Genomic DNA, 18,252 nt, shown 5'->3' on the forward strand with positions numbered 1-18,252 from the left:
AGTTAGCACATGTTCTGGTGTCTGTTTCCCATAACACTATATGTTTATCTATCAACAAACACTTTTGCAAACCTTGGTCAGTGAATGGGTAAGGAGGTGTATTTTGTCACTTAGTTTAAGAATATCACAGGTACAAAGGAAAATCTGTGCGGAGCTAGCTGAAGGGACCTGGCTGGCTGGTAATTTGCTGGTGGGAGTTAATATCGGCACCTTGGAGATAAAGAAAAGAATTAACCAAGGGTCTTGCACCAGCAGCGTCTCATGCAAGAGTCATGTATCCCAAGGACTGGATATTTTTCTGCATTGATCATCAGATCACCTGTTGACGCTCACAGTCAGAATTTTCCCATTTTGACCCCTATCCCCTTGTAGTAAGAGGAATATAGGGGAGAGACATCATGGTGACTCTTCTGATAGAATGTTAACAGCTGCGAAACACACACTGATATATTACATTTGAAACTATTTTATCAGGAGAGGGGCATGATTGACATTTATTTCCCATCCCAGGGAAGATGGTGGTGAACAGCCCTACACTGCTGCATCCTTCGGACGTTGCTGCTTCCAAGGCAATGTTAGTTAGTGTACTTTATCTTCAGCATTGGGAAGAAGGCAGAAGGTGATTCGTACTGTAAATGGCCTGTATTGCACATGGCAGCTGACTAATGGCACCGACTATAATGTTTTCTTTAAATTTATCACGTTGCTCTGTGACCCTACAGGCATGAAACCGTGTTGCAGGCACTCAAAAATGACAGCTTCAATAACCCTCCCTCACTCACATCTAGATGTACCAGTAGGTATCTGTCACGGCTTCATTATAGCACTCTCACCTCTGAGTCAGTAAGTTGCAGATTCAAGGCCATGACTCTTGAGCAAAATTCTGGGCTGAGTGTTAGTGCAAAGGGATTTTGCGATTGATGACAACTGCAGATTTCTTTTTACCCACCAGTCATTCAATTATATGTTTCAAACTGAAAAGTAAACCTGAGATGTCACGCCACAAACTTGTAACTTTTCTCCTTGCAGCCTTGTTTGGAACTGTGTGCCTTAGCCCTGAATTCCCAGTGACCAGGCCTGGAGACTTGAAGCTGCCGAACACGTGTCAACCCCAGCAATTACCCAGCAGTTACTGGAATGCTTCTTTAAAGGTATGCAATCCGTGAGGCTGGCACATAAGAGTATTTTTTATCAAATCTCTCCTTTTTGTTCCTCTCCAATCCTTTCTGCCCCCCACAAAGGCATTTGAAACTGGGTAGTGCTCTTGTTTCTGAGGCATGAGGTTGTGAGTTCAAGCCCCATTCCATGGAAATAAGCACAGTGAACACCCCAGTGCACTATCAGAGGTGCTGTTTATTCAGATGTGACTTTACACTGAGACCTTGTTTGCCCCTCAGATGGATGATAAAGATGCAGAGGAACAGGGAAATTTTGACTGAATATTTATCCCTTAACCTACATTACTAAACCAGATGATCTGAGCCATGTTACATTGCTGTGTGTGAAGTCTTACTCTGCACAAATTGGCTGCAACAATCACTGTACACCATTGACTGTAAAGTGCTTTGGGTCATCCTAAATAGTGAAAACACTCCATAAATGCTGGTCTTCCTTTTTCTCTTTCTTTCATGATTTGTCTTCTGGTATTTTGGCCATTGTCCAGCAATGAGACTTAACAGTGAGTCCCGACAGTCTGTTAGACTACGGAGAACATTTAAGGTTGCCTCATTTAGGAACAGAAATCACCTGATCCATCATTCTTAAATCAAGGCTGAGCTTTGCTCCATTTAATTGCCTTTTCTCCTTATTCCTACTCAATAAAAAGATATTCCTGCTCAACCTCAGTCTTAAAAATTACAATTACCAGCCCTTGGGAGGGAAGGAGAAGTCAGTTTCAGAAGGATCCACTGAAAGGTTGTGATGAAGTGTGCTGTGGAAAGGCTTATGTAAAGCACAGAACAGATGGGCTGACTGGCCTGTTACTGTGCTGTAAATTCTGTTGCCTTTGTATAAGAAGTGTTTCCTAATTACACTCCCAATTTAGCTAACATTCGTTTTAAGATTTTCAAACCCCATTATGGTTATACTGTAAACACCTATCCTTTAAGGAACTATAACCCAAGTTTATGACCTTACACTTTCTAGCAGAGGCTATAGGGTAAGTAATCAGATGGCTGCTACCCTCATCACTGTGACCTTTGCCAGCACAGTGGGATTGAGATTAATTGTACTGTCCTGACTCTCACTCCAGTTGAAATTAAGTTGCTCAGATAGACAAGCAGCTAAATCTGCTACTGTTCTGACCGATCTGATTCAGCTGTTTGATGCCTAAAGCACTGAGCTATGTATTTATACCTTTTTGTAGTACTGAGGCATTTAGGCCCAAAGGCCTCAGAGCTGATCCCCTCTTTGTCGCTGTAATCTCCTCCTGCCCTACATCCTTCCAAGGTTTCTACACTCTTCCAATTCAGCGTTCCTGATTATCTCTGAATTTAATCACTCCTTCATTGACACCATGCCTTTTGCTGCCAAAGGCTTTTTTCAGTATTCACTGCTTAAAGATCTCCACCTCTTCTTTTAAAACAGTCCTTAAAACCTCCTACTTTCATTGACATCATTGAATGTTTACAGCACAGGAGGAGATCATTGGGGCCATCTAGTCCTCACTGGCTCTTTGTAGAGCTGTAGTCAGTCCCGCTCTCCTCTTTCCCCATAGCCCCGCAAAGTATTTCTGTCAAATGCCTCTACAATTCCTTTAAAATCAGAGAGTCAAAAAGAATTGGAAGAAATACATGTTTAGTGTTTTGCACGTATTAATGCCATATTGTGTTTATTTGACCGCACAGTTATTTACATTATTAATAGAACACAGAATGCTGCAGCACAGGAACAAGCTAATGACACCTAATCCCTTCTGCCTGCACAATGTCCATATTCCCTCCATTCTCTGCACATTTATGTGCCTATCTAAGAGCCTCTTAAACGTCTCTATCGTATCTGCCTCCACCATCTCTGGCAGTGCATTCCAGTCACCCACCACTCTGTGTAAAAATATATAACATAACATATATATAATTTTACTAAACTTAAAACACATTACCCTTTCAAAAATCAAAATTAAAAAATGAAAATATTAGTCGACCTGATTTTAATATAAAATACAGTACATTTAGGCACTACTTGTAGGTCAAAACATAAATCTCAGGATATAAATTAGGGAGGTGAATAGTGCTTGGTCTGGCTGTCAGAGATGTAAATACAATGGAAGATATGTTCACAGTTTTGTTTCTCATCTGCACAATTTACAGTCTAAGCAATCTCCTGAACCCTTCTTTTAGCACAAAACCAGATGTAGTACATTAAAAATGCAGGAGTACCAAAATAAATTCTACAAAGAAATGAAGGGACCAGTCCAAACTGACATCTAGCAACATGTAGTAATACAACTGAAGCCATCAAATGTTGATTTACCAGTGCCACAATAACTCTGTCTCCAGGATCTGTAGGTGAGAGCAGTCACCACATTCCAGCCAGCTTGCCTAATCTTGAAAATGATAACAAAACAAAGAAACACTCAACTCTGCAGTTGTACAGTTCTGGATATTCTTGGTACATCTCTTTCAAGGCAGCAGTGACTTAAACTGCATGACTCTTAACATCAAGATAAATTGTCACATTGCCTTTGAGACTTTCCAAAATAGATTTCTTCAATGTTTGCATTTTCTCAGTTGGTACTTTTGTCTGTGCTTTGTGCTGAGTTAAGCTCTAGACCTCATCGAAAGCTGTATGATGAAAGAGGGTGGATACCATCAGTTGTGTGGTCCATAGTACAATTATGCATCAGAATGAGGAAATGTTTGGAAGTGAACTCAATACCCAAATCCACTCCAGTAGCATTATATTCAGCAGCCTTTCTGATGGCAGCCAGCACGTTCTCAGGAACATTATAATCCCCATCCCAAAGGAAAATCTTGGAAGGGTGTCCATTGGGGCACAACACACATTGCATGGCTTCCTGAGGGATGGAGTTTTGTGTCAAGAATTTGGTCATTTGTCCTAATGTTGTCTATATGACATTGATAAATGCTCCTGTGAAGAATCTTGAGATTCTTTTGAAAGTTCTCTATAAATAAAAAAGTGTTGCTGATGTCTGCAGTCACCTGAACCATTGTAGCATCAAGGGCATTGAAATGATCTCTGTGCCCCTGGATTAGCAGGAAGAACAGTCAGCTAAGATTTCCACTCCATTCATTCCTGGGGACAGTGGATATTGGGTTACAGTTGGCTGCAGTGCTACCCAAGGTTGAGTGGCCTGCCAACAGTCTCTACCTGGGGAGTTGCACTGGCTTGAAGCAGGGCCTTTAGAGAAGTTTGGAGAGGGAAAGACAGAAGAGTGAGCTACAGATTGGTGCATTCAGGCTTGCTGAGCGAGTCATTCTGGGTGGTGTTAAATATCTCCTCACTTTGTTTTTCTCAGGATGATCCAGATCAAACCGTGCCAGAAACTCCACTGATCACCTCCGACTCATTCCAGTCGACCTTCATCTTCGACCACTGCTACCTCCCGTACAGTGAAACAAGTAGATCTGACTCCAGCCAGGCCGATAGTACATCTTCAGGGGAGAACTCGTGCCAGATCTGCCCAAGCTCAGAGAAATGGGACAGACATCTTCTGCAGGAGGTTACTTACTCTATCATAATCAGCCCTCCTTTTTGTCTGTGTTTATACGTTTTTAGTGCCTGTCAAGATAGTTTCAGGCTCTCAAAATGTCTGCAGAGTTGAACTCCTTAAAAGTCTATGCCATCAATTACCCTGAGCTACATCAGATTGTAAGAGCATAACTCATTGCTCCTGATTCAAGTTCCACTCTAGTGATTTAGCCTTAAAACGTAGTCTGACATGCACAGTGGAAGGTGTCATCTTTCATTTGAAATGCTAATTAAACCAACTCTCAGATGGATTGGACCTTTTTCTTCCATCCGCCACTATTACTTTGAAGGAGAAGTCAAGTTGTGCACAAGTACAGTGAGGTACAATGAAAAACTTGCTTGCAGCAGCAACACAGGCACATAGGTTAAGGCAACACACAGAATATAAATTATACAAGGCAGTGAAGAGAAAAAGTAGGCTGTGCAAAACAAGACATTAGTCCAAAAAAATCCACACAATCAGAGACAGTAATTCTCCATCTGTAAGATATTACTTGCACAATATCTGACTACTTTCTGTTGAAGTTTGATTACTACACTTCAAAGCTGGTCTGTGGAGAGCTTTGGGATGTATAAGTTGCTGTGTAATTACAATTTTTTCCATTTCTCTACCTAATAGCTAGGTCTTTTCGGGATAGAATTGGCATCTGAAGGCTTTCAAGTGTAATGCTGCATCATGAACTGCTAACTGAATCCTTGGAGTTTGAGCACAGAGCTACTGTATCTGATAGCTCTACAGCATTTCCACCTCCTCCATTTCCACTTGATTGTTCTTTCTCTGTATCCTCTTAAATATCACGATTGACAGCTTCAGCAGTCATTTGCTGTGATAGTTTTATAATCCAGTAATCCTTTGCATGGAAATAATCTAACTTTGACTTTTCCTTTTTAATTGTATTGCTGAAGTCACAGTTTTTACAGCACAGAAGCTCTTCAGCCCATTCCATCTGTGAGTTCTCTGAAAGAGCAAGAAAACCAGGTCCTAAGTTCATTTTTTTCACAGACCATTTATATTTTCAACTTTTTATTTTATGACAGAATTTCTCCCACCACTGTTATGGGTGCAATATTCTCTATCCTGCTTTTATATGAAAAAAATATTCCTTACCTCTATTTTCATTGCTTTGGCAATGATTATCTTTACCTTCTAGTTATTGATTCATTCCCATTGATTAGAGTCAGAGTCATGTAGCACAGAAACAAGCCCATCAGCCCAACTGATCAATGCCGACCAATATGCCCATCTAAGCCAGTCTCATATGTCCGCGTTTGGCCCATATCCCTTTAAACCTTTCCTATCCAAGTACCTGTCCAAGTACCTTTTAAATGTTGTTAATGTACCTGCCTCAACTACCTCCTCTGGCAGCTCATTCCATATACTGACCACTCTCCAGGTGAAAAATTTACCCCTCAGGTTCCTATTAAATCTCTCCCCTCTCACCTTAAACCTGTGCCCTCTAGTTCTTGATTCCCCAACCCTGGGGAAAAGACTGCATTCGTCCTATCTATGCCCCTCATGATTTTATACACCTCTATAAGATCACCTCTTATTCTCCTGTGCTCCAATGAACAAAGTCCCAACCTGCTCAACCTCTCTCCATAACTCAGTCCCTCGAGTCCCGGCAACATCCTCATAAATCTACTCTGCATTCTTTCCAGCTTAATGGCATCTTTCCCATAGCAGGGTGACCAAAACTGAACACAATATTCCAAAGGTGGCCTCACCAACGTCTTGTTCAACTGCAACATAACATTCCAACTTCTATACTGATTGATGAAGGTCAGAGTGACAAAAGCCTTCTTCACCACCCTGTCTACCTGCGATGCACTTTCAGGGAGCCATGTACTTGTATTCTCAGGTCCCTCTGTTCCACGACACCTCACAGGGCCCTACTGTTCACTGTGAAAGTCCTAGCCTGATTGTCTTCCCAAAATGCAATACCTCCCACTTAGAGTCATAGGGCAATACAGCACGGATACAGGCCCTTCAGCCCATGGAACCCCTACCAACCACGGTGCCCACCCAGCTAGTCCCAATTTCCTGCGTTCGGCCCATATCCCTCCAAGCCCTGCCCTTGCATGTATCCTAGTGCATCTAAAATGATACTATCATACTTGCCTCAACCATTTCCTCTGGTAGCTCGTTCCATGTACTCACCACCCTCTGCGTGAAAAAATTGCCCCTCAGGTCCATTTTAAATCTTTCCGCTCTCACCCTAAACCTACACCCCCTAGTTTTGGACACCCCTACCCTCGGGAAAAGACTGTTACCATCCACCTTATCTCTGCCTCTCATAATTTTAAACACTTCTATAAGGTTGCCCCTCATTCTCCTACATTCCAAGACATAAAGCCCTAGCCTGGCCAACATCTCCCTATAACTCAGGCCCTCTAATCCTGGCAACATCCTCGTAAACCTTCTCTGCACTCTTTCCAATTTAACCATGTCTTTCCTATAACAGAGTGACCAAAACTACACACACTTATTCGAATTAAACTCCATTCATAAACCTTTTCACTATCTTTCTGCTCAGATTCACAAAATATTAGTTGGTTAAAGAATCCTCCACAGAATTGTTAAATCTGTGAGAATTGTGCATTGGATTGTTATCTGACTCCTAACTGTCACTCCAGGACAGTGATGAGAGTGAGCACTGGCTCTCCTCCAGTGACGACATTGAGGATAATGATATCACCTGGACACCGTACTACAGGGGAAAGCTTTCACAGCTGACCGCTTCCAGCAAGCTGAAGCGTAACAAGAACATCAGCCAAGGCAAACACCCCAGGATACGCAGGAAGCGGTGCTGCACTCTCCAGCTCAAGAAGAAATGTGTCAATGGCTTCATCATGTTCTGCCGTGTTAACAGGAGGCTGTATATCAGGTAGAGACACAGCAGTACATTATACAAGACATCAGAGAGAGAGAGTGTGCACGGATGAGAGAGGGTTTATGATGTAGTACATCAAGAGTGAGGGGCAGGAGGGTGTGACAGCCTATCAGCGAGTTAGGGAGGGTAATTCAGTAAGGGGGGAAGATGTGATACAGTATGTCTGTGAGATGGAGGAGGGAGAGATACGGTATATCCGTTGAGAGGGAGGTGGGAGTGATACATTACATCAATGAGATGGGGGAGGGAGTGTGATACAGTTTTTCTATAAGGGGGAAAGTCCAATACAGTAATCCAATGAGAGGGGGGATGTGTGATACAGTATATCGGTGAGAGGGGCAGAGACTGATACAGATCCGTGAGAGGAGGGAGGGAGTGATACAGTATATCAGTGGGATGGGGTGTTATGATACAGTATATCAGTGGGAGGGGGGAGGATATGATACAGTATATCAGTGAGAGGGGAGGGGGTGTGATATGATACAGTATATCAGTGTCAGAGGGAAAGGTCAACAGAAACATCAGAGAGGAGATGGATTCTGAAATGCAGCACACCAGACTGGGGAAGAGTATGAGGGAGTAAATCAGAGAAAGAGGGAGTGGGTAATATAGTACATCAGAGGGTTCAGCAGAATGAGTGGGGGCTGCGTAGCAGAAAGTACAGCAGAAAAAGTGGGGAAATTGTTAAACAGTACATCATAGAGAAGGGGAGAGTGTAATCCAGTATCTCGGGGGAGCAGTGTAGTCAACAGGAAGTAAAGTGGAACCTCAAGATGATCTTTCAGAAAGTTTGTATTTCCTTCCTTTAATCCAGTTACAGTGACAGACATTTCATCTTCCTCAGTCATGTACTTCACAAATGTTCTTCTTAAACCCCATTATGTTCCTAGCTACTCCCCCACCTTCTCCCACCTTGGGCTCTGCTCCTTTGGTCATGTGCATGAATGGTGTTCCAGCTGCAATTCAGCTGGAGTGTAAAGATTATAGCAGGTTTCAGTGGAAATGGGAGGAGATCCACTGTTTTGAGTCCTTACAAGAAATGACAAATTGCGCCTTGAGTATGAGGCTCCAGGTCGCAGGGAAAACTTGGATAAAGCAACACCTTTTGGTTGCAAAGCAAGCAGGTATTGATGTGCCAAATTCTCTCTTGTTCACATTATAGTCAAAGTGATTGATCACAATCCCTTGTGCCTCCACAGTGACCATCCCGGAACTGCTTCTACAGTTGCTACCAAAGCTTTAGCACACGTCTGGCGTACCATGTCAAAGAATGAACGCCGGCCATACTGGTAAGGCAGGAGGCAAAGTTGCATACTAACGAGACACATAATGCGTAGCAAGCCGACCTTCAAACATATCTGAAGGATTTCTGAGCTTATTATCAGGGCGTCACTCTGTGGGAATCTGATACAAGAAGACTAGGAAGGTCCCTGGATGAAGGACTGGTCTGTTCTAAGATGTCTTATCTCTGCTAAACAACACCTAGATGATGTAATTAGTCTTTGTGCCCAAGGTATACAGAGAAAAATTTTTTTTTAATTTATTCCAAAATAAAACTTTATTCATCATAAAAGACAAACTATATACAACAATGAAATAATGCAAACCTTTATATTCATGTACGGGTCCATCATTAGTGTTACCTTTTTATATAAAAAACACAGCACGGGTGTCACGTGCCACGGGTGCGGTGCCAGAGGACTGGAGGATAGCTCATGTTGTTCCATTGTTTAAGAAAGGCTCGAAGAGTAAACCAGGTAATTACAGGCCAGTGAGCCTGACATCAGTAGTGGGTAAATTATTGGAAGGTATTCTGACAGATAGGACATATAAGTATTTGGACAGCTAAGGGTTGATTAAGGATAGTCAGCATGGATTTGTGCGTGGTAGATCATGTTTAACGAATCTTGTGAAGTTTTTTGAGGAGGTCACTAAGAAAGTAGATAAGGCTGTGGATGTTGTCTACATGGACTTTAGTAACGCCTTTGACAAGGTCCCACATGGGAGATTAGTTCAGAAGGTTCAGTCAATGGGTATCCATGGAAAGGTTCTTAACTGGATTTGAAATTGGCTGAGTGGGAGAAGACAGAGAGTGGTTGTGGATGGTTGCTTCTCAGATTGGAGGCCTGTGACTAGTGGTGTGCCTCAGGGATCTGTGTTGGGGCCATTGTTGTTTTTTGTATATATCAATGATCTAGAAGATAATGTGGTAAATTGGATTAGTAAGTTTGCAGATGACACTAAAATTGGAGGTGTAGTGGGCAGCAAGGAAGGCTTTCAAAGCTTGCAGAGGGATCTGGACCAAATGGAAAGATGGTCCAGAAAATGGCAGATGGAATTTAATGCAGACAAGTGTGAGGTGTTGCATTTTGGAAGGACAAATCAAGGGAGGACATACACAGTAAATGGTAGGGCACTCAGGAGCGCGGAGGAACAAAGGGATCTGGGAGTTCAGATACATAATTCCCTGAAAGTAGAGTCACAGGTAGACAGGGTTGTAAAAAAGGCTTTTGGCATCCTGGCATTTATAAATCAAAGTATTGAGTATAGGAGTTGGAATGTTTTGGTGAGGTTGTATAAGTCATTGGTGAGGCCAAATTTGGAGTATTGTGTGCAGTTCTGGTCACCTAACTATAGGAAGATTGAAAGAATGCAGAGGAGATTATCTAGAATGTTGCTGGGTCTTCAGGAGTTGAGTTACAGGGAAAGATTGAGCATGTTAGGACTTTATTCCTTGGAGCGGAGAAGAATGAGAGGAGATATGATAGAGGTTTACAAAATGATGAGGGGCATAGACAGAGTTAATGCAAGTAGGCTCTTTCCGCCTAGATTAGGAGAGATAAGTACGAGAGGACATGGCTTTAGGGTAAAAGGGGAAAGGTTTAGGGGGAACATTAGAGGGAATTTCTTCACTTAAAGAGTGGTGGGAGTGTGGAATGGGCTGCCATCTGATGTGGTAAATGCGGGCTCACTCTTAACTTTTAAGAGTAAATTGGATAGATACATGGATGAGGGAGATCTGGAGGGGTATGGGCTGGGGGCAGGTAAATGGGACTAGCAGAATAATGTTTCGGCACAGACTAGAAGGGCCGAATGGCCTGTTTTCTGTGCTGTAGTTTTGTATGGTTCTATGGTTCTACAGCACTGATGCCACTCGTGTAGCTCCCTGGGGGGGCTACCCCAATCCCGTACTTACAATATTTAAGGGGCTTTCTCGCCTGACCCCGCCCCTCCCTCATACAGAGAAAAATAATTGAATTAAAAGTCATCACTTTAATGTTTAGAAATAACTGGTTAGCCCTAGCTGGAGTATTATGTCTTGTGTCAAATTTAGGACACCACGCTTTTTAAAAAGGATGTCAAAAATTGGAGAGGGTACAAAGCAGCTCTACTAGAGTGGTCCCAAGGGTGAGGTGCTTCATTATTGTGGGGAGATGAATGAAGCTGGTGTTCTTGGGTAAAAAATGCTAATGTGGAGATTTAATAGAAATTATTTTGCATTTGAATAGAATAGATAGGGAGAGACTGATTCTACTGGTAAGAGGAATCAGAATCAGGTTTATTATCACTGTCTTACATGACGTGAAATTTGTTGTTTTGCGGCAGCAGTACAGTGCAAAGACATTAAAAACTATAAATTACAAAATAGATAAATAGTGCAAAAAAAGGGAACAATGAGGTAGTGTTCATGGGTTCATTGACCATTCAGAAATCTGATGACAGAGGGAAGAAGTTGTCCTGAATCGTGGTGTATGGGTCTTCAGGCTCCTGTACCTCCTCCCCGATGGTAGTAACGAGAACAGGGCATGTTCCAGATGGTGAGGGTCCTTAGTGATGGATGCCGCCTTCTTGAGGCACCGACTCTTGAAGATGTCCTCGATGGTGGGGAGGGTTGTGCCCATGATGGAGCTGGCTGAGTCTACAACTTTACTGTTGATAGTTGTACAACACAGACTTAAGATAATTTGCAAGAGAACAAGAAATTTTTTTTTAATCAATGGGTTTCGGTGATCTGGAATGCACCGCATGAAATGACGGGGGAAGAGATTCAGTAGTAATTTTCAAGAGGGAATGATGCTGAGGTGTGTCTTTGGTGAATGAGTCTAAAATTAAGGAGGAGCATCAGAATAAAAGGGTCACACGTTTAAGACCAAAATAAGAATGGATTTGTTCTCTGAAGGTTGTGAATCTTTGGAATGATCTAACCCAGAGAGCCGGTTATGTGTATTCAAGGTTAATAGATATAATTTTGGACTTTAGGGATTCAAGTCTTATAAGAATCAGACAGAAGAGTGGAATTGAGGCCAAGATTGGATCAACTGTGATCTTATTGAATAATATAGGCAGGCTCAAGGAAATGTTTGGTCTATTCCTGTACCTAAAGTTCAAAATTTTCGGTTCTGTGATCCCGTGGATTGACAACCCCTTAAGTGAATGTTAAGATTCACAAACCAGTCTCCCTGAAAGAACCTCCAAAAGCTGCTCAATCATTCCATTTCTGAGTCTGGTCTTGTTGCAGAAAAGCTGCCACATTTCCCAATAAACAGAACAATTTACTATGTGTGGTGTACTTCAAAATAATTTTAAGTAATGCGATATGATATCTGCAAGTATTCCCAATTTATCTCTTAACTTGCCATGTTTGTATCATTCAAAAAGAACATTTTGTTACCAATTCCCAATTTCCTAAATTAATGTTGCATTTCAAGTACTTTAACTCTTTTTATTTTGAAAAGCAAGTCTTCACAGAAGATATTTTCTAAGCAAAAAGACCTAGGTGAAATCTGCAATTTTGCAACAGCCCCTTAACTTGCACTTTCAACCAATTGCATTCTGTGCCTACTGCACTGCACTGTGTTAAACCAGTGGAATCCAGGTCAACAGTAAGTGTGGTTTTCAGCAGAACTGGTTCATTAGCTGAATTTTGGTTGCTTGGATGCTATGCATTCTGTTGCTTCATTTTCAGCTATGCTGTCTATTGTTGAGTTCACAAGATCACAAGACAAGGGAGCAGTAGGCCATTCGGCCCATCGAGTCTGCTCCGCTACCTCACCATCAGCTAAACTATTCTCCCATCTAGCTCCAATTCCCGGCCTTTTCCTCATATCCCTTGATACCCTGACTAATTAGATACCTATCAGTCTCCTCCTCAAACACCCCCAATGATCGGGCCTCCACAGCTGTACGTGGCAACAAATTCCATAAATCCATGACCCTCTGGCTAAAGAAATTTCTCCTCATCTCTGTTTTAAATGGGTACCCTCTCATGCTAAGACTGTGCCCTCTTGTCCTGGACTCACCCACCAAGGGAAACAACTTAGCCACATCTACTCTGTCCAGTCCTTTCAACATTCGAAATGTTTCTATGAGGTCCCCTCTCGTTCTTCTATACTCCAATGAATACAGTCCAAGAGCCGACAAGTGTTCCTCGTTTGTAAGCCTTTGCATTCCAGGAATCATCCTCGTAAATCTTCTCTGAACCCTCTCCAGATGCCATATTAATGCAGGAGAGTTGATTGTCAGCATGAGTTAAATGTGCCCTCCCTGTTTCTCTTTTTCTCTCACCCACAGCATCAAAGCCCGCGAATTCAGCAAAATGAATAACCGCATTGTGAGGCTGGATAGCTCATCGAGTGAAGAGAAGGAAGAGGTGGAAATGCCTGAACCCCTCCACCTCCTGTAAGACATTTCCCTTCTCTGAGGCACACAAGAGCACAGTGCTGTTCTGAAACGGAGAAGGGTGTCCCACCCGAGCAACACAAGATCATTAATGAGTCGCTTGAGTTGGGGAGGCCTGGTATACTCAAAAGTTCAGCAAACTCACCAATGTCTAACTTAGATCTCCAAGACCAGTCTGAAATCTGGAAAATCATTGTGAAATAGAATTTTTGTCAATGGTTAAATATCGAACAACATCGACCTGCATGTTAGGAAAAATTGAAGACATTGACAGTGGTGCTAAAGTTCAAGTAAATGATGGTACTCCCAAAGAAGTGCATAACTGTAGCAGTGTACAGTCCAGCAGAAATTGAATTTTGAAGCCGTCTTTCTTACTACTTGGTAGAACTTTGAACTTATGCAGTGTATGTCAAGCTTGGCTTGTGTTGGTATTAATTGGAGCTTTTATCTTGGCTTATACACACTTAGCACACTTTCACATCAGCAGCCTGACATCAAACTGCAGGCTCTGTCTCTGGGCAGCATTCTTACCTCTGAGTCAGAAGGTTGTGGGTTCCAGTCTCATTCCAGAAACTGGAACACAGATAACAAGGCTGACATGGGAAATCAATCCAACCCAAAAAAATGTGTTATATTGAGGGAGTGCTGCATTGTTAGAAGTGCTGACTTTTGATGAGAGGTTAAACTGAAATCCTGTCTGCTTTTGCATGTAAAGTAACAGTGGCTTTGTTTGAAAAAAAATGCATGGCTATTATTCCTGTTTCCTATCCAATATTTATCCCACAGCTAATATCATTAAAATCGATCATCTAATCCTTATCTTAGTGGTGTTTGTGGGAGCACAAATTAGCTACTATATTTCAACAGTGACTGCACTTTCTGGACTGTTCTAGGACTGTGAAAGACATATGAAAGACATTAAAGAAATGCAAGTTATTTTCTTTTCCAACTGTACACAAAAGAAGTTGGATAATTGCAGTCTCCTTATATGACAAGCAATGACATCATCTCCTTAAAATTCCTTGTGGTCTCTTGGATTCCAACCAAATGGACTTTTTTATTGACTGCAGTGATCCAACCTGATGGAACCTTTGGGCATTCTTCTGCCTTTTCCTTGTGGACGTCACCTCTGGCTTTGCACTAAGGTTGGGGCTGGTGTGTCAGTAACCAGGGTGGAAGTTTTACTCGGTGCCCGATCATGCTTTACTCGACACAGAAGTATTTGGTTCTGGCTCCAAGTGACCAAAGCAAAATAGTATTCTGTTCACATATTTATTGTACGCAAAGTTTGCAGCTAAAAGTATTGTTTGAACTCTGAAACAAAAAATGCACACTGACTGCAGGAAATTCAATAATCCTTTGATAAGAATCAGTTCTGATTCTTATCAGAAGACATCACTGACCATTTCTGTGAACAGTGTTGTTTGCAGTTAATATTAAAAAGTGCATGTAACTCAGTGCTTTAATTAACTGGCCAGTAAACAGTACACATTGAGGATAATTTATACTGTAGTTGGTACACTGGCCATCATTCAGGCACTTTAATTTTGCAGGAGTGCAGTTGAGAGCGAGTGCGTGTGTCTCTCATCGTCAGCTGCATAGATCAATGCAAATCACTTCATCCAGCATGTTCTGCCTTATTCTTCTGTCAGACCAATATTTCATAGTGACTTGTCAGCATATTGTACTTGTGCTGTAACAGGAGAAAATGGTTATTCAGAGCAGCTTCACTTTAAGATTGGCCCACTGCCTTTACACAGTGGTTTGATGTTACTGGCCCACCCCACGCACCACTTTGCCATAAGCCCCACGAGGAGCCAAGACTGACATAGAAAAGGGACAGATTGGCTGAATGCAGAAACAAAAACACCACAGCACCTTTGTTATAGATTCAGCCACTCCTGAATTAGCAATGAATGTCCTACAACTCCAATATATACTTCCTAAATGGAAAGTATGAACTTTAACTATTTGGTAATTTCAATGAGATATTTTTATCAATCCAGCATATAAAATTCATATTTATATAAACTGCCTCACAAAATACCTCAGGCTCTCTTAATTACTTTGAAGTGCTGTCACTGTTGTTATGCAGAGGTACTGAACCATTTGGTGGTATGACAAGATTCTTTCTGCTAACGAGATGTTTGCTTCAACCAAAGAGGAGGAGGAGCATCAGCAACTGCTTGCTTTTTCTTTTCAAGAGTGCAAGTAACTTTTACATAGCCATAAACAGTCTAGTTTTAGCATTTCATGCACAGGACCTCTCTGACAATGCAGAACTCCTTCCCTATTCCATGGCCACCCTATCTTCAGTAATGCACCTAAGTGCTGGAGTTGGTTTCTTCCATGGGGAATGTGGCTGGCCACCTGGCTGAATTTACACAGGGACTCAGCTGTGTCAAATAACTATCACTGAAGATTATTTATTGGCTGCTTCTAAATGCCCCTAATTGAATGGTTTCCACAGCCAATTCAGAGGGTAGCTAAGACACACCCACATTGTTATGGTGCTAGGGTCTTACAAAGTCCAAACTAGGGAAGCACACTTGGTTTCCTTCCTTAAAGGTTGTTGTGAGCCACTTTGATTTTTATGGTTGTTTTCACTGAGACCAGTATTTTTGTCCCATTCTTGCACCGTATTGCTGTGGCGTGATAATGCCCTGAGTCACTGATGTAGCTTGAGTTCCAACAGGTGCATTTAGTGTCACTGCATAGGACGATGACAGAGCAATAATAAGAGCCACGCTAGGAGCAATCTCATTGCATGTTATCCATGTTCTTGCCCAAGTGGATGCCACACAGAAGTAAAACATAATTATGGAGGTGCAGAGTTGTGGAGAGCACGTGCAACTGGCCTGGTTTTATTGTCAGCTTTTACAATCCACTCCACTGGGAGACTTGTTTCTTTTGTTCCACTACTAACTTCAGTGTTAAGGTAACTAAGTTTCATAATTGATTGCACTTTGGATAGTTGAGGAAATAACATCATTATTACTATTGTTTGACAAAGCTGTTATTAATATGTTATTATGGTTCCTATTTATTGTTGTGGATGTTTTAAATTAATATAAATTATTAAGACCCCTATTTAGAAGATTGTGTTTGTGTCAGTGCATTTTGACCTTGCTACAGCGTTTGGGATGTTGCTGGTGGGTAGGTTAGTTGAGAGTCTACAGATTGTTCCACAATGGGAAAGGTGCATTAAGCTGTGATCAGCAGTGAATCAATGTATGTTCTGTGCATGGGGCTCCTTGCTACAAAATGGTGTTGCCCGTGAGGCCCACGACTTCATGGTCAATAGTATTGCCCTTGCATGCTTCATGGGGTAAGTGGAGAAACTCAGGTTGGAGTGGAGACATGCCGGCGGGGAGTGAGTCAGCAGGTAGATGAGGAGTCTGAAGGTGATGTAGTGAGGGAAGAGGAGAGGGCTTGCTCGCTGGTAGGAAATTCCCAACCACTGGACTCCACAACCTTGGATCCAGACAAGCAAGTGCCTTGAAATGACCATCACGTGCTGTGTGAAAACTTGCTCCTGGATGAGCAGCCCATTCCGTCTGCACAAAAACTTCATCAGTATAAAGGAATTTCTATACCAAAATGTGTACACATTATTATTCAACCATCATGAGTCTGTTGAGTTTATTGTCATATGCACAAGTACATGTGTGCACAGTTGTAATGAAAAACTTATTTCCAGCGGCAACACAGGTGCATAGCATCAGATAAGCAGCATTTTGAAGAAAAACATAAATTAAACATAAATTTTACACCAATTTTACATGAAAGAACACAATCATAACTAAAAAAAAAAGTCCATTTTGGAGCAAAGTGGTCAAACTTGTTGTGATTAGAGTTTTGCCAGTTGGTTCAAGAACCGAATGGTTGAATGGAAGTAGCTGTTCCTGAACCTGCTGCTGTGGGACTTCAGGCTTCTGTACCTCCTGCCCGATGGGAGCTGCGAGAAGATGGCATGGCCCGGATGGTGGGGATCTTTGATGATGGATGTTACCTTCTTAATGCAGTGCCTCCTGTAGATGGTGGGGAGGGATGTGCCTGTGATGTATTGGACAGAGTCCGCCACTCTCTGTAGCTTATTTTCCTGCACTTTTGAGAGTACACAAGTTAAGGTAGGGGAACCTCAATGTGCCCTGCAACATATGCAGAAGTTCCCTGGCATGTTGCCCAGTACGCTGATCCAGTTCCCGGTATAAACCCATTTACCTTCATCAGTAACCTGGGCTCTTGAAGTCAGCATCTGAGCCCTCTGCAGCAGGGCTGATGCATGACCTCACCCTCTGCCAGTTGACACCTGTGCAGTCTGGCCTATGAAACCCAGACAGTCCAGTCCTAATTTCCCTTTAATGTCCTGATTCCCTGGTTTCTCTATTTGAATTTTCCAGTGCTGGCAGTCCAAGTGCAAATCAAAGCATGGGGATGTGTTGGATTCAGCAGGGACTGATAATGTTAATGTTAATATATTGCCTTTCACATCTCTTCAGCATTTTCTTTCAAATGAGTTCTCAGCAACTGGTCACTGATAACGGTGGCAGTAATTGTCCATCCAATGTTACCCTGAATTGACTGGTTTGCTGGCCCAATTCATATGGCTCCTAAGAATCAACCAAATGGCTGCAGAATTCGAGTCACAAATATACCAGTCTAGGTACAGTTGGCTTATTTTGTTCCTAAAATTGGTAAGTTGGTTGATTATTGTCACAATGAAAAACTTTGTTTTGCATGCCGTCCATACAGATCATTTCATTACAACAGTGCACTGAGGTAGCACAAGGGAAAACAATACCAGAATGAAGTGTTACAGAGAAAGTGCAGTGCAGCCAGACAATAAGGTGCAAGGCCATAATGAGATAGATTGTGAGGTCAAGAGTCCATCCTATCATACTAGGAAAGGACATGAGCAAATCAGATGAGTTTCCAGAGATCAACAGAGCTCTCCCCAGTGTCCTGGGTC

The 18,252-nt window shown here is 42.2% G+C and overlaps 1 protein-coding gene across 1 annotated transcript in view; it reads left to right on the forward strand.

The window, feature by feature from the left end:
• LOC127586240 (meiosis initiator protein-like) overlaps positions 1-16,287 on the forward strand; it is a 51,958-nt gene extending 35,671 nt beyond the window's left edge. The window contains exons 8-12 of the mRNA XM_052044043.1: positions 1,030-1,151; positions 4,478-4,681; positions 7,345-7,595; positions 8,801-8,890; positions 13,173-16,287. Of these exons, the coding sequence (XP_051900003.1) occupies positions 1,030-1,151; positions 4,478-4,681; positions 7,345-7,595; positions 8,801-8,890; positions 13,173-13,284 (779 nt within the window). The 3' untranslated portion in view covers positions 13,285-16,287. The remainder of the gene's footprint in view (positions 1-1,029; positions 1,152-4,477; positions 4,682-7,344; positions 7,596-8,800; positions 8,891-13,172) is intronic.
• Positions 16,288-18,252: the final 1,965 nt, after the last annotated feature.

The sequence above is a fragment of the Pristis pectinata genome, chromosome 35 (genome assembly GCF_009764475.1).
Source record: "Pristis pectinata isolate sPriPec2 chromosome 35, sPriPec2.1.pri, whole genome shotgun sequence".
NCBI lineage: Eukaryota > Metazoa > Chordata > Chondrichthyes > Rhinopristiformes > Pristidae > Pristis > Pristis pectinata.